This window comes from Centropristis striata, chromosome 4 (genome assembly GCF_030273125.1).
Source record: "Centropristis striata isolate RG_2023a ecotype Rhode Island chromosome 4, C.striata_1.0, whole genome shotgun sequence".
NCBI lineage: Eukaryota > Metazoa > Chordata > Actinopteri > Perciformes > Serranidae > Centropristis > Centropristis striata.
The window spans coordinates 12,222,508-12,244,101 of record NC_081520.1 but is presented as its reverse complement, the minus strand read 5'-3'; the positions used below and the strand labels follow the sequence as shown (position 1 = coordinate 12,244,101).

The 21,594-nt window shown below is 40.2% G+C and overlaps 1 protein-coding gene across 2 annotated transcripts in view; it reads right to left on the bottom strand.

The window, feature by feature from the left end:
- Positions 1 to 4,219: 4,219 nt before the first annotated feature.
- Positions 4,220 to 21,594, bottom strand: part of nectin3a (nectin cell adhesion molecule 3a) — a 32,093-nt gene continuing 14,718 nt past the window's right edge. Inside the window, exons 2-7 of one of the 2 annotated variants that reach the window (XR_009394158.1) lie at positions 19,674 to 20,015; positions 14,579 to 14,878; positions 12,627 to 12,744; positions 11,357 to 11,508; positions 5,756 to 9,224; positions 4,220 to 5,670 (exon numbers count right to left, since the gene is read on the bottom strand). Coding sequence is in view for 1 of the 2 variants with exons in the window: in XM_059331320.1 (XP_059187303.1) it covers positions 8,569 to 9,224; positions 11,357 to 11,508; positions 12,627 to 12,744; positions 14,579 to 14,878; positions 19,674 to 20,015 (1,568 nt within the window). In the remaining variant the exon portion in view is untranslated. Of the gene's footprint in view, positions 9,225 to 11,356; positions 11,509 to 12,626; positions 12,745 to 14,578; positions 14,879 to 19,673; positions 20,016 to 21,594 lie in introns of both variants that reach the window. The other variant, XM_059331320.1, reaches the window with a different exon arrangement.

Below are 21,594 nucleotides of genomic sequence, written 5' to 3'. Positions count from 1 at the left end.
TTGACAGGAAAATCTCAATAATAGGAACTTCCGTGAATTCGTGTAACACAAGGTTCCTCATCAGAAAGAGTTTAGTCATCATTTTTCATAACAAAATTGCAGAACTTTATTTCTTTCTGAGCACTTTAAGGACCTTAATCCTTAAACCTGCAATTATTGATTTTCTTTTGCCACATGTGAGTTGCAGAAACAAGTTGTAAGTTAAACACAACACTGACATATTATCGCCTGGCATGTTGATACGCACACATCAACATGTCCATGTTGGTCTGCCCTATGTGAATGTATATTGCATAGCACCAACAAGCGCACCTACTGCGCCTGTTTAAATCAATCTATTTGACCACTTTCACACTCCAGTCCAGTTGGTGCCACTAATCCTCATCCCTGGTCCTATTATTGTTACGTGGTGTTTTTCAGCCAAAAATCACAGGAGCTCTTCTTACTTTCATTTTCTTTCCCAATGTGCATACTTTTTCTTCTATTTTCAGGAAATATGCAAGTGTGGTACACCCATGAACTGAAGCTCCCCAATGATGAAGCCAAAACATCGAAACACAACATGGAACAACGTGCAAGTCGTCCCAACCGGTACAAGTCCACTGCTATCTGGGGATGAGGAGAGATGTCAGGGTCTTAGGTTCATATAACAAACTTGTTGGGCAAAAGGTGTCCTATTCACACATCCAGCCAATTTGAACATTATCTCCCATTCTGAGTCTAATTTAAATCCAATATTGAATCTCCTTTTAGTTCTGTTTTTGGTCTCCACCAACTCCAAAGGGAAATATCTGGTTCTTTAGTTGTTAAAAGCTGATTTTGTCTGTCTGATATTTGGTGCTGAGAAGGACATGTACAGTCCTTTTTTTTTCCTGTAAAGAAAAAGTGAACGCAAGGTTGCTGGCCATGAAACCAAAACAAGGAGATGAAACATACAAGTGGATAAACTCACTGGTGAAGACGTTGTGCTGAATAATATCTACTAAACAAACCTTGTGGTGAGATTCAAAAGAATAAAAAGTGAAAATAAAATAGAATAAAAAATCTGCTTCTCACTACTCTCCCATATAAAAAGAGAGACTGAAACAGGGCAGAGATTTTATTTTTTTCTCAGTACCCGCCGCCACTGTCTCAGCCACAGGTGGCTGCTGCCCTGAAGCCTCACACACTTCACACCGAGAAGAGGGCCAGCGAGACCGCAGGCCATGTGACAACATTTTTGTTGTAACTGCTCCGCACTCTCCCACCCTCTGCAGCATTTCATTATTTCCAAACCCATGAGCTCAAACAATTTGTCTGTTCAGCTCAGTCAGCTGTGGCCTTTGAAGTGAGCTCCCCGGTGCTGCGTTCGTGTTCATTAGCTAACAATCAGTGTTTTTGGAGAGAAGGGGGGAGGAGGAGGGAAGGAGAACTAAATAGAAGTGGCCACCTCTCTTTCCTTCAGTGTGAATTAATAAATCATGAAAGGAAGGTAACAAAAAAATAAATAACACCGGCAGTGAAGAAGAAAAAAGGCATTTTTTACAAGAATAGTTTCTAAAGGTTACAGTTTGATGCAGAAACCTGTCTTGACTTTAACATCTTTGGGTGGGGTCCTGAAGAATGTTGAAAGGACCTGCTGCTGTTTTACGAGGTAACAAAACTAAACACATTTGCTGACGGATTCATTAAGTGTGAAAAAATGCCCCTCGTAGCCATCTGCCAAAAACTCAAGAAAGCAAAAAGGAGAGGTAACCCAAGCCCACCAACACAGCGTTATTTACCCCCTCTGCCTGCACAAACATGCAGATGGTAGCAATGATGGATTAGGCCGAGGTTATCCCAGTCAGGCAACACCATGATAATAGACTGAGTGCTTTTGGGCCGGGGCGACGCGGACGCTGAAGTGATGAAAGTGAAGTCCAAGAAGGGAGATTTCTGTCCAACATGCCACAGAGGATTAAGTATCTGGTTTCTCCTCCTGCTCCTAATCTGGACCAGAGGGGGCGATTGTCACTTTGCTAAAAAACACATATTGATAGTGTTTGCGTCACCTCCAAAGCCAGGTTAACACTGGGGATTAAACACAGGCACTTAAAGTGGGAGGGCCTGGATTAGGTGCTGCCGTTGTAAATTCCTTTGTAAATGTTTTGAGGGCATAATTTCAGCGTGATAACTTCACAATATTTAAGTAGACACATCTTACTCTCTGGGTGACAGGAGGGAGTTGTGGGTGGTCGATGCAGGTGTGACAAAAAAACCCTGGCAGCCTCACTCGCTTCACTCTGTGAACCGGTGATGAAGAGGGTGCTGAGTTAGACAGGATGGAGAGCTGCATGAAATGGGTCAGTTAGTTACTATCACAGGTGTGGACAGTGGAAGAGGCTGAAGGTGACAGAGACTGATGACCACTGGCCAGAAAGACTGAAACATCTTTACTTTGCATTTGGGGGAGAAAAGTCTGTCCATCCATCCATCTATCTATCTAGTATTTCTGTTTCAAATCCTGCAGGGTTTGGCTGCCAAAACCGATTATTTTTATCATCAGTCTGGCATTTATTTTCCTTTTCTGGCATAAAACGGCCATTACAAGGCCCAAGTCCTGAGGAAACATATTTGTAACAGTCCAAAATCCAAAGATATTTGAATTACAATGATATCACACAGAAAAGAGCAGCAAATCGTCCCATTTACCACAAAATAATTATCATCAGACTACATTAACCCATGCTTTATATCCTTTATATTCAATATTCCTCTGTGGATTTTCCGGCCTCCTCCCACAGTCCAAAGACATGCAGCTTAGGTTTAATTGGTGAATCTTAATTGCCCGTAGGAGGTAATGAGAGCGTGAATGAGGCCCTGCGATAGTCTGGTGACCTGTCCAGGGGGTACCCCGCTTCTTGCAAAGTGTCAACTGGGTGACCCGAGTTCAGATAAGTGGTTAGAGATAATGAATAAACATTATATGAAACAGGAAAACATGTTATATTCAAATAAGAAAAATAACCTACAATTAAAAACTAATGCAACAAAGAAGAAATTATACTATTTGTTTGTCTCCGGTTCGCAGACTTTTACTAAATGTCATTTTAATGATATGCCTTAAAGCTCTGAAAAAATAATCTGGCAAGTGGGTGTTGAGTTAAGACTTTTTGTCAAACATTATTAACTGCCATTTTTATACTGACTCAAACACAGTTTTTAGACAGAACAATCTCACCTCAGGATCCATTAATGTTTTTTCTGGAACTCTTTTTGCACTTTTAACAATTTCTCTTCCATGTTGTTGCCTACAACACGGGACTGAAGATTAATTCTTGACCTTTGACACAACAGATGACAAAACAATCTCACGTCAAGGTCCATTTAGTAGCTTTCCTGAACTTTTTGATTGAGACAAACGTTGACATTTAAGCACCTACAAATCCATGACAAATGGGAAATCTCTATCTGCTGAAAAGGGCAGCTTTTGATTAGGATCCCATCAAAATCTCCTGACCGCTTCAGCACTAAATGGACCTTGTGTTGAAACTGTTTTGTCAACTAACGTTTCCAAGTTTGATTATAAACTTTCAATCTCAATTGAACGCAACGTTGAACACCCTGCCAGTAATGCAAATGTTGTATTTAATGTGTTAACAGGAAAAGTTGTTTAAGAGTAACATAAAGACACGCTGACGAACCAATTTTCTTGACAGTACAAACTATCATCTAAAAAAATAACTTACACTAAAAGTCATAACATTCATCGAATAGGTATTTCCTGCAGGGGTTCTGTACGATTTAGTTAACTGCTTTTGTACAGTAATTTAATCTCCCCTGGTATCTATCTATAAAGGCCTGACTCTGAATATTGTATTGTCATGATTTTCATCTAAAAAACTGATGAACTGATGAAAGTAGTACTTAATAAAGGAAAATAAAAACCTTGTCTCTGAAAGCAGAATCCCAGGACACATTTGAGTGCAATAATAATGATGGTCTTTTATTGCAAACAAAGGAACAAAATACAATCTACCCCACTTCCATCTCTGATTCCTGTGAGACATCAATCATTCAAACAACAACATACAAAATAATTGGTCAGAAACTCTTGAGAACAAATATAAAATGCAGTGAAAACAGGCTCGCCCTCTACGTTATCATGAGACAAAAGCTCCTCGAACGCATGTAAGATAAACTAATACTCTGTGAAAATTACAGACCTCATACAAAAAATATTTTTTTTCAATAATAATAAAAAAAACAGCCAGCATATTTACAGGACAATAATATTTTCTACGAATCTGGCTTGCCTAAATTCCAAGTGAAACTTTACTTATTACAATTTCTCAGTAACTAACTTGTTACATGTGTCCTTTCAAAGTGTATAAGGCATGACAACCAACCTTTTGTCTTTTCTGATGTTTTGAAAACAGCAAATCTTAAATATCAAGATGGAAGACATATTAATGGACCAATCTGTCCTCCTCTTCAATGATATTAATATCCTTTATATTAATGCTTGTTATTTTTCAAAGTTCCTGTGCATTGCTCAGCCCGTCTAAGGCACCAACTATTCAGTAGGGGAGTCCAGAACAAACTGTACATGAGCATATAAATCAAACTGAGAGAACAGCTAATCCTACGCTAGCCTATTAGCATTATGTACATGTATATAAACATTAGTGATGAGAAATAATGAGCGTAGTAGCGAATAACTTACTTTACATGCAACCAGTTGTTGAGTGATCCAAAAGGATAAAAAACTTTACAAAAACATTCATCACTTCAGCTCATTTTGTCAGTCTTTACAGATTAAACAGAGACTGAAAGAAAAAAAACAAAAAACGTCTGTTTTAGAGCAGAGACAGCAGTTTGCATGAAGCGTCTTTAACAAATAAGAAACCAGTTGACAGCTAAGAATCAGCCATGTATATGAAAAAAAGCGTGCATGCAGACATGGATGTGCTATATATCACAGAGTTTAAGCACTTTAGTTGCCAAGTGCAATGAGAAAAAAAGAAAAAGTTAATTAAAAAGCTGAAGGTTTGAGGCGAGGACTGCTCTTCGTATGTGGGCTGCAGTGGCAGATGTGTGGCGGCTGGGTGTGTGTGCGCGACGATGAGAGTGAGAGCGAGATTAAAGTAGTTTATTCTCAGACATCTAAACCTTTAAACCAAAGCCCTGGCATGGGAACACGAGGGTGGAGAAAGGTTAGGAAAAAAAAGGAGTGCACCCACAATCTATAAAACCCCAATAAGAAAGACCTCATAATATACCCAACCCCCAGTCCTGACCGGACTGTAATACACATTATGATTCCTTCTTCTAGAAACAAACAGCCTGATTGACTAAATGGGGATTTAAAACGAAAAAAAGGTTATGTTTTCACTTTCATGTGAGGCCACTTTGATCCATTCCTGAGGAAAACAAAAAAAGAAGAAGCACTAAGTGGAAAAGTGTAAGGTCAAATCAAGCAGTGAGAGATGAGATCATTCATGATGTCAACTCCTTTGTTGTAACTGAATGTCACTGGGTTTGTTGTTTGTAGGGAAAGAAAAATCCCTATGGGAGCCATTACACAGACAGCTCTAACCTACATGGTTCTTAAACCAATTTTTTCACTCGTGGATTAAATTTCTAGTTTCCATGATCGCTGTATATCCTCAGAGGAGCTGCTGAGGAGCCAAACCCCAACATTATAGCCTGTTCTGTGATCAGTAGTGATGTCAGCCGCTCACAGTTTCCAACTGTGCTGTGAGGTATTCGCGCAATCATACTTCAAACACACACAAACTAAAGCTGAAGGATCAGTTTATTAGTGTTACTTTTACCCTTGTTCTCTCTGACTTTTTTTCCTTTCAACAAGTGTTTTGCTTATTTACCGTCATGAATCACGACGGTGGAGTGTCGAGCGGGAGCAGTGAAACTGTTGGTGGTTTATGGAGCCACATAAACTCATGATGATGACAGCTGTGATAGTCACATCTGGTATTTATAACTCATTGCTTTGATCCCACGTTTAAAATAAAAACTATAATGACCAATTGGTGTTTGTGTGCAGACAGAAATCAGAGGATACAGAGGAGGGAAAATGGGAAAGACAGCGATGCAGCCTGTTATCATGGCTAAGTGGAGAGGGCCAAAGCCTGGTAGGCTTCCTTTGATGTTCACTGACAACTGTAATAATGGAGGTTGTGCTTTTTCACTGCAAGAAAGTCACTGAATTAACACATTTCAATAATGATAATAGTTATAATTTTTCATGATATCAGACCCCATTTTTTAATCTATTTATTGTTGGCAGATTTGTATTTTTGCAGCAAGTATCTCTTTATAATTTTAATAGATAGTGGCAGAGTCCTACACTAGTTTGCCTTACTGAACACATTCATGGAAACAATACACCCTGCACAATTTTATCTTATTGATATTAGCCTCACTGTTTACCCTTTGCATTCTTTCACACAGAGTCAGAGCTGAACTGAGCTGCTGCAGATTCCTACTGCCACTGTTTCACATTAAAACTACTAAACTGGTAAAGACACAAGTTGGCTTTTATTATGAAGCATACAAAGGAACTGGAAGGTATCACTGACCCAGATTGTTCATTAAAAAGGTGCCTTTTCTTCTTTCTTTTTTTTTGTCAAGGGACCATTTTTAATTCTTACAAGATTCGCTAGTTGTGTCGCTTATCAAGGAACAGCTTAAGGAGTGCTTGCTGCTGTACTGAAGAGGATATCATGAAAAAAGCACTACTACAGTGTTTGTGCATATTCGCCAATTCCAAAAAAATTGGGAAGTTATGTAAAACGTGAATAAAAACAGAATGCATCAAATCAAGAATCCAGTGTGTACATTTGCCTTTATAGTGTCGCACAATCAGACTAATCAGCAAATGCATATTAGTCTGGAATCTCTTATTTTTTTATTTCCAAGGGTTGTTATTAATGTTGTTACTAGGCGAAGACAAAAATGTAACCTATAACAGAATCTTGATTTATATTTGTTCCCAGTTTAGTGAATTACACTGGACATCACACTAGCCTTATAAGAAGTAAATGATTTTCATGGCTCAGTGGGGGCTACATCAGGTAGAAATTTGTCTTAATGGGAGAGAGACCTGACGCTAGAGCAAATAAAACATAAGCTGGGCTGGTTTTCAGGCTACAGTGTATATTCCAAGTAGTACTCCAAGTATTATAGTTTGAACACAAAAAAACATTGTCTTTGTACAGTTTTCAATTGAATATAGAGTATGTCACAAATGATTATCAAATAATCACGTTTTTAAATTTAAGTTTAAGGCCATATTTGGATTTTTTAGGAACTGGGGCTGTACATTTGGGTATCTGGAGCGTCTACTAACCCACAAACTGCAAAATAAGACGACTAGACAGTTTTCTGAGTATCTCCACCCACAGCTTGAAAAACTACCTTTGGAAAGGTGTGGTATATTTTTTGTTGCAAGCAAATCAGAGCAGACTATTTTCAGGAGGGGGACTTAAAGAGAGAGGCACTAAAACTTAGTGTTTCAGACAGGGGGGAAATACAGGTATATTCAGACAGACATCATGAGAAAAATAATGTGTTTTTTTTTTTTACATTAAAGCACGTAAACATGTTCTAGTAGAGACCCATAATACAAGTATGAACCTGAAAATGAGCATAATATGTCCTCTTTAAACCACACTGTTTATACGGTACTACAGAACTGAAATCTTAAGGACTGCAACTTTAGGAACAGAGATATCTGTAAAATAAATAAGCTCAACTGACACGAAAAGTAAAAGTACTTCCACAGGGAGTGGCATCTATCTCTCTCTCTGTCAGGTGACAGCTTATCATTCCATGAATAATTTACTGAAGATACTGCAAGTTTGAAAAAGCCACTGAATAACTAACTAGTGGTTTAGGGGGGTTTTCTTTGTAATGTACCAGTGTCAGTCAGTTTGCTTTTCCCTCAGAACAATGCCTGTGTAATTCTCCCTTTTAATTAAGTTACTGACAAACCTTCCCTTTAACTTGATGATACACTTTGTTTGTAAAGAAATCATGCAATATAATTTACTGTAAATACTGGTTGCAGCCATGATAAACATTTCAACAGTATGAAAACGCTGTAAGCAATCAAGAGACCGATTTGAAAATGCCACAGAAGTTGTGAAGTTTTATGGGAGCAGAGCTCAGTCAGTCAGGGATATAAATACTTCACTAACAAGGGTCTGAACACCTGACCTGTGACCTGTGTTAAAGACAGGTGCAAACACAAACAAGCAGAATACAAAACCTCGTTCACATCAGTCAACTTCACTGTATGCCACAGCCTCTTCAGCCTGCACTGATAATATCACCGAGGCGTTCCAGCTGATTTGTAGCTCCTTGAAATGCTACAAGTGTAATACGATCCACATACACGTCCTTAAGGTTAAGTGGTTACAATCAAGGCAGAGCAGTATTGTTCAAAGAGCTCATTGTGAAACTGAGCTGAGAAACTGTATTCATCCTTTTAGCTGAAATGACACCTTTAATGATATTTTATCTGCCACTTGTTAAGTCATTCTCAGTCAGTCGTTTAGTTTGTCTGTTTTTTTCTGTCGCTCCTCAAACATACCACTCCCTGCGTGAGATCACAGATCCGTCCATGTGGGACACATAGTCGCTGTCTGTGCCATTGTCATAGCAGTCCTCCGGGAGGTAGGGGGAGCCGTTGTTCACTATGGTGCTGTGCACAGGAGGCCCGCAGGGGTGCATGTTTTGGGTGTTGTAGTGATCTGGGTAGTAGTTTCCCTCCTTGAGGCCCCTGTGGCCATCCCCCCTGTCAGCCCAGTCATCCCTATCCTTGTGGTCAGGGGTGTAGTCGGGGTAAATGATGTCTCCACCCAGTTTGGGTTTCAGCTCCTGGCTGCCTTTGCTCGTCTTGTCCCCGTAGACCTCCTGCAGCTCATGCGGCTGCAGCACATCCAGCTGAGACTCCTTCTGCATGTCAGAGGGTCCCAGGTACTGTTTGGTGTAGTAGTCTCCTCTGAAGGTCCTGCGCTGTCGCATGAAGCAGGCGCCGCCAAGGATCAGCAAGAGAATCAGGAATAAAACTCCACCCACAGCTCCGCCGACTATAGTACCCAGGCTGCTGTCAGGTAAGGATGCCAGGGTCGGGGAGGTGAACAGGGCCCTCCGCTGGTCCACAGCAGTGCCGGTTCCGGAGGTGTCGTGGAGGAGGGATGCGGTGGTGCTGGGGGAGGCCGTGGTGGGGGGAGGATCTGCAGAGCGAAAATGTGATGAAAAGATTTAAACAGAGGAGAAGGACAGCAGATGGAGTGAGGAGTCATAAAAATAAAGGGGAGAAAGACCGCACTTTATGTTCTGTAACGACTGACAAAGCAAGTGTGAATGGTTTTTAGATTAATTTATAGCAACACTGTGGAGTGTTGGAACAGAGACATGCCTCTCCCGAGACTAAGGAATCTGCTGAAAGCTGTGCTGTCGAGCAAAAAGGAGGAAATGAGAGGGGCAGAAAGAGGTTAAGTGCTAAATGTCATTGTGTGTGTGCCTGAGAGAAAGACAGAGAGGGATAGTAGGACAGAGGACATGCACTCATGAGCATCTGAGTGAGCGTGATTGGCTCTCCCCCCTTTTCTTTCTAAACCCTGCTGTGGGGAAGTCATGTGAGAAGATGAAACGCTGTGTGATCGATGTGAGGTTCCTGCATCTGATTTGTCCTCCGGTGGCCGGCGTTTGTGATAGCAGCCAGAGTCGGAGAGGAAAAGGGCTGTGTGGAGCTCAAGGTCAGGATAAGTGTCTCCATTTTGACCTCCAGCCTCTGGGGCTAAGAGCAGCCTGATACCACAAGTCGATCTCTGCACAGGCACATCAAAGGCCTGACTACAAAGCAATATGACTCGCACTAATAGAGGTCTGCATCTCCAGGAGGTTTTTAGGTACTAGTTATCAAAACCGGATTCCCCGTAGAGCTGTAATGATTTCCACAATTTGTGTAACTGAGTAAGACTCTAATTACCTTTAATTATGCACTGTGTGTGAGCCCAAAGGATCAGGGCTAAAGTGAAAGCATGAGGGAGGATAATGGAGACGGACCAAGGTCAGTGAACTGATATACTGGCAAACGTCTCCTTAGTCAGTCACTATCAATCCCGCCCTGCAGCGCGACATTTTAAACTCATGTCGTGTTATGAGCATCTGCAACCATGTAGCTGATCATCGGAGAGACGTGCAGCCAAAAACCACAAGGCTGCAAAGACAACTGGGAATGTGAAACACGGAGCAACCGCTGAAGGAGGGGGAGGGGATACAGCTGAGCTCAACCTGGTTTTCTCCACGGGGGATGGAAGTGAGAGGCCACATGCCCAAGTCTTAATATTTGACAAGAGAAGCAAGATAATTGCTCACTGCAAGTCCGTCATGGACAGGATGTCAGCTGTGCTTTCGTTTGAACCGGGCCCGTACACAGATGGAGCCTGACAGCCCTTTTTGGGGCTTCTCCAGCTCTGTCCTCCCGACAATGAGAAACGAAAAGGGTTGTGTGTGTTAGCGGAGTACGTGTCCAAAAGCAGCAGTTGCTTTGTTTGGAAAAGGATTAAAAGCAGCAGAGGAGAAATGAAAACAAAAAGAGATGCAGAGTTCTCAGGATCCACGCCCTGACTTTGCAATAATGAACTCAAGTGGCAAACCTGGGACAGACAGAGGAAGCAGACGGGAGTTCTTTATTATTATCCTTTGAGTTTTCTAACAAAGATTTATGTCAGTGAATCAGCAGCATTTCACTAATCCAAATGCAGGGAAACCCCTTTAGATGATTCAGGGAACTCCCCTCTCTGGCTATAAGTTTTAATCTGTGAATGTGCTATATCACATTTCATACAAAACAGTTTCAACAATACAATATACTGATGAATAACATTTTCTAATCGAGTACACACATATACTTCTGTGTACTGCAAATCTGTGAACACAATTCATTATGTCCCGCTGGGAAATCTGACCTTAAACAAAACAAAGAGAAAGGCTACATGGGCACATACTTTGCTGAACCAGCAGGGGTAAACACTCTCTTCCTTATCTGAGAAATCTAATGTTGCCAAAACCACAACACTGGAAACGTTTGGTACCGATACTCTTTATCTGCACTCCGTGCTCCTCTGTTGCCAGGAATGTGTGAAAGTGGATCTGGGCAGGGACATTTATATGGAGGCTTAGCTCTGCTAGAAGTGTTGAACTGAGCTGGCTGATCGTACTGAGAGGGTAATCTTACATCAGAGAGGCACGATGAATGTCAAAAGGCACAGATTGCGGTTTTAACCTCAAGTGTTAAAGGTGATTTATTTAAGTAAGCAGATAGTAGTAGAAGAAACAGAGTGTACAAGTCAAAACGTACCTTGTACCCAGAGGTTTACATCTTGACTACGGAGACCGATGTCGTTTGTCACTTCACAGCGGTACACTCCAGAGTCATTGCGATTCAACGGGCGAGTGAAAGCAAAGCTATTGTTTGATTTCTCAACACCCTCGGGCATCAATCCATCCAACCTGTGCAGCAATGAAATATTACATAAATTTCCCAGCAAACAGCACATCATACACAGATACTCAATAAGTATAATTGAAAAACCTATCCATGCCTTACAGTGATGTCACGTTTCTTCTGGTTGTGTTGTTTCCACCATTCATAGGCCTGTTGCTACTATTATATGATCACATGACTGCGATAATTTGAGCTGACTGCACTTCCATCAGTCGAGAGGGTTGAACACAACATTTCTACGTCAGGTCGAAAAAAAGGAGAAAATAAAGAGCTTGGCTGTCTAGACTTTACTGGCACTGTCAGTTCAAATGAGACCACATTTCTTGTTTTCAAAGCAAGATGATGACAAAGAGCTGCCAATAGGCCAGGGTTGCTCTGATGCATGAACCATTTGGAATCTTTTATTTATAGCAGGGAGTCTTCCCAATGGGTGCAGCAGCGCATTTGACAGCTCCAGTGTCCAGGCTCAAAAAAATATTCTGGAAGTAATTTATAGACAGAAGCTTCTTCGCTTCACTGCTTAATTTAGGTTTGTTTAAACCAAGTTTAGTTCAACGCAACTGGACCAAACAGCACCTGATCTTTTTGTATAGTATCTGCTATAATATTAGTTACTCGATATACATGGTCCCTTTTGCTTGATTGTCAATAAAATATTTATTAATTAAACATACAAGCTTCATTATACCCCCAGTAACAGTGCGAGTAAGATTTTATTCGAACACACCATGAACTCGTCCAGCCTAAGTATAAACAGTTTACCATTTGGATTCTACAATTTCCAATGGTTTACGTGTCATGTAATTTAACACCAGGCAACATGAAGACAGAATTTTGGGACAGAGAAGGCTGCCACATTTGAAGAACCTTTGACAGAATATGTCATCTTGTTTTGGCATATTCCGTCTTGAAATGTGGACTTTCAGGGGAAGACAACTACACCAAGTACTACTTAATACCCTTCAGAGGGTGACCCCCCAAGTCCCAAACAAAGACGCTGTTTAGCTAACGTGTAAGTGGCATATTAGTCTTACCCTGTATAATGTGACTCCTAGAAGATTACAATCAGCTGAGACGTTGATAAAAGTTTTTCCACAGGAAGCCAATTTTGGTAAATACTGACCTGGTCCATGTGAAGTGACGGGCAGGTGGGTTGGCTTTTGCTCCACAGGTGAACTTCACATTCTCTTGACCAACATACCAATTTTTGTCAATTCCTGTTATTGATACCATTGGTGCAACTGTAAAACAAAATAAAACAAAAGGTTGTGATGGTTAAAAATATTATTTACTAAAAAGTATTGTTTTGCTGGTGTTATTCTTCTACCTCCTACAACAGTAATTTTGGTTGTGCTGACCAAAAAGTGTTATATTTTATGTTTTATTTCAAAACTGGGGCTCAATAATCAGTCATTGTGATCCCAGCAGCCTGATGACAAATGAGCTTTTCCAGAAGGAACAAAGCTTGCATTATAAGCACAGTAGTGAGCAATGACAAAAACAAAGCCTGTGCAGGACTGTAACAGGGTACAGGAACTGCTGGTGAACGAGAGCCAAGAGAACAAACAAATGACCCTGGGTTGGTGGAAAGTTAGAAAATGACAGACTCAGACAGTAGATGTACTGCAGCTAATAATAAACTCCACTGCCTCACCATGACAAAGAAAAAAACAAAGGAAAGCAGAAGGATGCCTAAATGAAGCCCAGCACATGCCACTGTAATAAAACATGGCAAACACTGACTTAGGCATCCAATATTTCATTTTGATTTCTCTGGAGGACAAATGAGGAACTCATTACAGTACACAGGAAGATGCCTCGGCTCATCGTGTCCACTGACCCTTTTCACGCAGCTCAACGTTGAAATTGTGCTTCTTTTGCACTTAAAATCCCTTGCCTCTGCATTTGACATGATTTATTGAGCTGGAAAGCCTCTTTCTTCCTGTATTAACCTTGGTTTTTTCTGCGACTCCATCCGCTGCCCCCAGCAGCCCCCTTCTATGTGTGTTACTGCTGAGGCCTGATCAATATTTCATAAAATACCTTCATTAGCCTGCACTCACACAGTCCAAACACAGGCTAACCCTTAGCACTGCTCGCCAAGGAAGTACGCACCAATGATTATAACATTAAGATGACTCTTAAATGGCCCCTTTATGGGCAAAAAGGGAAAGGTAGCGAGCAGGCTATTCATAAATCAGCATAGGTTAATATCGATAAGATATACTGTACCTGTTAGAGCTGCACAATTCAAGCTATAATAATCATTACTTTGTTATATATATCATGATTATTCATCTTGGTGATTTCACGAACAATTTATATCATTGATAATAATAGCTATAATCTCAACTGCATAATCTTACACAATTAATTGAGCAGCGCAGTGCTCAACTCAATCCAACTTGGCAAGCAACACATTAAGAAGCAATCTGGTGCAGTTGGTGAAAGATGGTGACAAGATGATGCCACAAAATCATTCAGACAAAAATTTTGTTTCATTCCTGTCTCTGAACGTTTGAAATGAAACTTAAGACTGCAGATATTGTATATTTTTGTTATTGTAGTTTTTAGCAAACATTACTGAAACAGAAGTAAATAGTGCATTTGTTTGGGACCGTGGATTTAGTGCATTAGTTAGTATTTACAGCAGCAGGATGGTGTATTTGGGACAGACTCAAAGTAAACTATAGCGCCCATGTTCATTATCCTCCAGTGCAATGATATTGCTCACTGATGTTATTTTGGAAAATCTATATGAAAAACACATACACATCATTCCTGTCCAAGTTCTGAGACAAAAGAAAACTGAAGCTTTAACTTCTTCCATCCAGCGTTGCTTCTTTTATTATTTCCATTTTGACTTCTTTCATTCTTCCTTGTACCTGACAAACATCCAATTTCAGAAATAAATTTCCTCATGTATTATTGTAGAAGTTATTTTAAGGAGGATTTAACAGTGTTGATAGTCAATAGTTTTTGGATAAAAATTTGGCCTATGATTCAGATTCATCCTGTCAGAAGAAAACAAAACACAGTACATGAATTATGGAGGTGTTATAATTCAGAACTTACACTGAACGTTGAGTATGTAGGGTATGCGGAACTCTGTTTGCAGGGCCGAGTGCCGCACCACACAGGTAAGCATTTTCCCCTGGGCGTAGCTCTGCGGCTGCCACATGTAGCGCACATGTACGGTGGTGGTGCCGTTAGGCTCATCCTGACTGAGCCTCTCACTTCTTCCATACAGCTCCGTCTCCCAGAATACCTCGGCAGCTGGACGGCCACGCTCTGCTATGCAGGTGGCCACCAGTGACTCGTTCCCACCATCCAGTAGAGCTGTGGGGCCGGCGGACACATAGACCTTTGGCTCCACTGTGATAAAGAGAGGGAAGAGGAGAGAGAAGGGGGAGGAGAGGAAATGACAGAATGGAGAAAGATTACAAAATGAATATTGATCTCTTTGTTGTATGTATATGAATAAATAATGTCCATCGTATAGTATATGGACAGAGGGAAGTGGACTTAGTAGACTTAGCTGCCAGAGAGAACAGATTGACTTCTTCCATTTCACATATATGCATTAAAAATTGATGAAGCTTTCTATTCAATCATATGGAGGCATTTCAGCAGAGACAGAGCTGTCTTTATTGTTGTGTGTCATATTGAGTGTGCAAATCCTTTGCATCCTGCATTAAACTGAATACAGTACAAAGACAAGATATCTAATGCTCAAACTGGGAAACTTTTTGTTTTTGTGATATACTCTCATTATGAATTTCATAAATTTGTTTTTTATTTATGTTTTACGCAGCAACACAACTTTTTTTGAATCAGGGCTATATTAGTCCTGCTGTAGCAGACCCTGAAATATGCATATGACTTTGGGGAAAAACCCTTATTGTTGCAGAATCAGAGGCTACTGACAGTCAACACTGGTATGTTTGTATTTGACTGTGTTGTACTGAAAGATGAGGAGCTGAGTTACTGTACACTTCCCAGTGCTTTAGAGCACTGTGGTAATGTTATACAGGCTTCCTGAGAATAACTGCAGTTTCATACGGAACAAGTATTTTCTCAGCAGAGAGGCAAAACAGATCCATGTGAGAGACGTGACCAGAATAACACAACCCTGTACCTGTTGTGCAAAGCAGTAAAACATCTTATGCTGTGTTGGCCTAAAAAACCTAATAATCACAACCTGTCATAAATGACACTAGTTCAGCAAGACAAAAAGAGGAAAAAGGAGAGTTGAAATACAAAAGATGGTCTGCTGAGGGAGGGGAGGACACAATGGAGGGGTAGTGAAGTAAACTGGCTGCACAGGTTACACAGGACTACACTTCCATGTGCCATCGCCAGAATTTCCCTCTTGTATTAATTCCTTCTTGTTTGTCTTGCAGTGCACCACCTCCTCCATCTCCGTCTCTCTTAAAAGAACAGCTGTGCCACTTACTGCAATGCTGACAGTTTGTGGGGACACACACCAGCCTAATCCACAAGACAAGGCCATCACCTTTAGGACCAACTCCTCCCCAGCCGAGCAGAAGGCCCAAGAACAAATTTAAATAACTCTTGGCACCCCTTTTTTCCAAAAATAACCTGGCGTCTCCTGTACCCGTTGCAGGGGCGAGGACACCGCTCTCAGTCATCCACCTCACATTCTTCACTCACTGCTCTCTGCCCCTCCTTACAGGCCTCTGACTATAAACAGTAGCTGCTCTATGTTAAGAGGCGAGCTGGCCGAAGCTTCACAATAACTAAATCAGAGAGACGTGTTAATTTGGAGTTGCTGTCAGGAAGGGAGGGGAACGCTTTGGATGAGTGGAAATGCTTTAGGGGAAAGGGTAACGATTTCCCTTCAGAAAACTGGCTGCATTGGCCCTTTCCCGCCCACATACACACTGTTTCACATATGCACACAGAACACTGACGTCAAAGTGGGAACCCCTAGAAAGAAGGGATTTAACTGCATGTTCAATGGCCATGCATCAAGTCTGGACATTTTTACAGTAAGATTTAGCATCTAAAACCTTTAAATTGGCATTTTTACTATTCAAAGCATTCAGTTTGCTATGTTGATCAATGGCAGTTCTGAAATAAAAAGCCATCATTTTGTTAAAGATTTTGGATGGTGTTGTGAAAAAAAAGCTGCGGCTTAAAGACAAAAAAAGAAAGCCAGTGAGGTAAAACAACCATAATTTACTTTGCAAATTAAGCCAAGCATGGCAAGAAACAGAAAAGATCAATGAAATTAGCTGCAAATCAGCTGTTAGTTAAGGCTGGTTTCATTAGATAGATAACAGCATAAGAGAAAAATAGATATAGGACAAAAAGCAACATGTAAGCAAAATATAGCTTTATGACACATACTTTACAGAAACTACAGGGGAAGTCCAGCATTATTTGAATAAACTAAAAGGAGAAATGAAACATTTCTCTCAGAAAAACTATGACCCTCTTCAGATTTTGGCTTGGGTGAGTGAGCAACTTTAACCACCTCTCTATGGGGCTTATTTCTCAATTTTATGACTCAGCAAAAAAGCAGCTGCATTATTGGCCACGTGAATGAATGGACAACGTTTAACAAAAAAATCCAGTTCATGGTTAAAGGATGAAGCTTATATGCTTTTAATAAAAATCTGTCTCACCAACTGAATGTGTGTACTTGACTTTCAAAAAAGTCAATTGTTCATTTGTTTTCCTCTCTTTATCTGTCAGCACTTTAAAACAAAGGGTCATTCTAATTCATTCACTGAATTTGTTATATTTTCTTCCTCTGATTCCTTCCTATTGCTTACTGGTGGAGACTTTTGGCTCATGTACTTGAGTACACTTCCTGTTGAACTGTTCCTCAAATGCTTTATGAGAAGCTGTAGACACGAGGATGAAAAGGAAAGCAAGAAAGTGTTGAGCCAAAAAAAATATTTTGTGTTGAGTGTCTCACGATTCAAAACAAGACAAGGTTTGTATCAAGAGTGCAACTTTTGAAATTAAGTCAGTGTCCACTGCACGTGTTAATCATTATAATGTGTGCCGTGACTTAGGTCTATTATTCATGGGATTGAGCCTTTTCATCGCTTTACTTTAGTTCATTTGGAAGGAATGAAAATGAAGTCAAGTGCTCTCCTCTAAACCTCAAAGTATAAACATGAAATCAAAACTTGGAGTTGAATAGTTTGAACCGAAGCAAATATTTGTATTTGCATACTCATTGTATGCAACATTCTGTATATGAGAACAATATGTTAAGAAAACTCTGGTTCAACATGCAGCCACCTTTTCCTTTCTCAAAACACTCTTGTGAAAAAAGTACAAGTCAATTCAAAACAAGGCAGGGAAGAACAAGCCAATCTTCATCACTTCCTTGGGAACTTGTAATTGTGATGTACGCTCTTTAAGAAAAACACCCTATGCCCACATGACATGCATCTATTTGCCAAAACATATATATCACCATAATCACACACTAATTACATCTGAATTGTTAAGTTGGCCTCAGCATGCATTTGCATATGGGTGTGCATGTATGTGTTTGTGTGCACCATGAAAGAAAACATGCCTGAGAAGCTGCTCAGAGAGGAGAACAAGGTGTAGTTGAACTCTGTGAGGTCCCAGACACTGGCTGTCACAGCAGCACTTAATGTACCACTCATTAGTCATCAGAGTCTCCCTCAGTCTCTGGAGGGAGACAAGAAACTACTGCCTACAGTGCAATCTCCGACTCTCAACGCTGCCTAAGTGCAATCCAACCACCAATTTAGGGCTTGAAAGCTGACCACAGAGAAAGTTCAATGTTCATGCTCCTCGGAGAGAAGGTTACCGTATGTGCCCATACAGTGTGGAATAAACATGATAACACCAGTACACTGATAGTATTCTGTGTCCGCAATCATTAGGGAAAATTAGAAAATAGTAATACAAATCATCATTAAAAAGGTTTCACATTCATATACATTAAGTAGCATGAATTAATAGATATAACATATGGTGTGATATGGCGATCTACATTTCTAATTGTTCTTTTTTACTTCCTAAATATTATGGACATGTTTTTTGCTTGGATTATCAAGGAAAGGCAAAGACCCTCAATGCACAGATCACACATCAGCAACAAAAGAGGATATCCGTAAAAAAACAAACAAAGAAAATTATAGTGAAGCTAAATATGCAGATACCCCAGAGTATAGTGTGTTTTACTATATAGGTTTTTTTACACCCCAGATTGCCAAGTTTGTCATCTGCTTCTCCAATGCCTGTGAGAGCTTCACACGTGCCAATTACTCAGCCTGAGGTATGATTTCATGATTAGTGACGAGGGACAAAGAAGGAAGATAGCTAACAACAATTCTCACTGCCTCGGGGGAAATAGCTGCACATTGTAGACCAGTGCTTCATATGAAACTTTTTCATTCATGGAGCATGGTGAAATGCAAGTGAATGTCATGAGAGTGGCTCTATATTACACCCTGCAATTAAGTTGTTGTTGCATGCAAGTAGTTGCATCAAGTTGGGGCTTTTGTGCACTTTATTTACATGGTTACTAAATGAGGAGTAAGTACCACCCTGAATCCAAAAAAAGTTGGGAGGCTGTGTAGAATGTAAATAAAAACAGAATGCATGAAATTCAGAGTTTATGGTTACAATAACAAAAGTTTATCGAAAATGTTCTGTCTTTAAACAGTTTTCAATTGAATATATGTCACAGAGAGGATTTTCAAATTATCACACTCTGTTTTATTTACGTTTTGGCAACATCCCACCTTTTTGGTAATCGGGGTTATACGAATATGTGCACTTTGTTATTTGTATGTAAATGGCTTTGTGGAGGACCTTATGGTGAAATTAATTTAAACCTGACACAGCAGTTTTCACAGTGAGTGACACGGGTTGAGTGAGATGAGAGGGACCACACTGCAGCAGCTTTTGCACAGCTGCAGATTCCAACAGGGATTTAAATTTACATTTACATGGCCTATGTCCAGGCAGTAATTTATAAAGCAAGGTAGCTTCAGGGAGCAGTTTTTCCTTCAAGGGAAACACTTAGAAGTCACCCAAGTTTTGCTTAATCACAACTAACAGTGTCTTACATTGAAAAAGTTAGATTAAACAACAACATTAAGAAGCACTCGATACAATGAAAAACAGAAGTGACAGAGATATACTTTACCTAATACATTAACGTATGTTGATGCTTGTGTGTTGCCCAGAGGAAATGTCACTACTTTGCAGGTGTAGGCCCCGACATCTGCAAAGTTAGCTCCTTCGATGGTAATGGTGGCATCTCGTACAGAGGGGGAAACAAATGAGACGCGCTTGATGTAGTCTGGAGAGATGGAGATTCCAAACTCAGGGTTGAACACTGCCAGGGTAATGGTGCCTGTGGGGAGACGACGTTCCCAGGAGCTCTGTGTGAGGTTGGAGCCCACCTCTATTCTGCAGCTCAGTGTGATGTTTTTCCCCAACACTGCATTCACTTTCTCAGGAACAACCACCTGGTTGCTGCTCGCACCTGTTGAGAGAACAGGACAGAGATGAGATACAGATAAACAACAGCAACACATCATTGTTGCAGCTTTAATTAAATTGTAAAAATGCATTTCTCGTGATACTGTCACTTCATTGGATTCAGAGATTACGGTGTTTGTTCTCTGGTGTGTAGCGGAGGAAGAAAATTCTCTGTGAATCTAAATCTAGATTCAATTTGTAAAAGACTTAAGTTTCTCCTCATCCACTGTGACAGCTATTATAAAAGAGATTAGAATTTAAATTAGCTGGGATGTGCGAGCAGTGAGGTTCAGATTAAAATTACCTTCCTGATTAGTTTTCGACAAGATGCAGAACACGGAGTCATGCATTCATTCCCATCACTCATCATTAACATAGCCTTCTCATAGCCACATTACCATTAGAGCCAAACTGATATGGGAGTTTACAGATTTTTCACATGTTTAAGTAGCAGAAAAATAATTATATTCAAGACTGTGTACACGTTGGTTGAGTGGCAAACATGCTTTTATCTTTTTGACTTTATTTGTTAACTCCATCCCTTTGCTTAGAATAGCTAAATGCCTGGATGCGCAGTTTATTTTTTGACCACAACAAAATTGAAACCGGTTGCTTCCATGGGATCTCAATCGCAATGCAGTATTCTGAAGCAAATCGATAGACACACATGCACACACGCTGCCTTGCTGCCATCGCAACCCATAGGAAATAAATCTCTTATTTCAAAGCAATGGTACTGATAAAATGTGGTATTGTATCATTTTTAACGGTAAGGTATTGTGATACCTTTTTGGTATCAGTGCACCATGCAACACTATTTCAAACATGTTTTTTTCTGTGGTAAAAAAAGGATCAGATTTATTCTGCATAACTCTGACTGCTCCTAATAAGCAACACACTTTCACCACAGGATACTCAGACTGTCCCTCTTGCTAATTACCCGGACACCTTTAAAGCAGGAAAGAAAAAAAAATACTGGAAGGAGATTAAACAAAACAAGCAATTTTATGGTTAATGCCCTCTTTTTATGAGGCCCTTAATTTGACTTGAAGCCCACCACAGGTTTTTTTTAAATAGCGTTATTTTGAAGTTATTCAGCGTGTAAACTTGGTTTTGAACATCAATGGCTATTTGAATTATGTAATTGCTGACTGCAAGTCAAGACAAGATGAGCATGTGACAATCATACTTGAACTTGATAACTGAAAATAAGACATAAAGCATGATTAAGTGTACAAGTTGTATGGACCGTCATCTGCAAGTCACAGTTGATGGACGGGCTTTTGGGTTGCAGCAAAAGAAAACAAAAAACAACTCAGTGGGAATGAATGCACTATCTTGCAAACCTAACCTGAAATAAATCCTAAATTACAGGTTATAGCTACAGCCCTGAATGGGGAAAAAAATCTAAGGCTCAGTTTTTTTGCGAGCATAATCACACAAATGAGTCATTGATAGAAACGTATTCGTAAACGTTTTAAGAGCCTATATACATTCACAAGTGAATTGTGGAGTAGATCCACATTAAACCTTGTGAAAATGTTTGTTTTGCAGATAAAAAGTAAAAAACGGATTTCATTCAA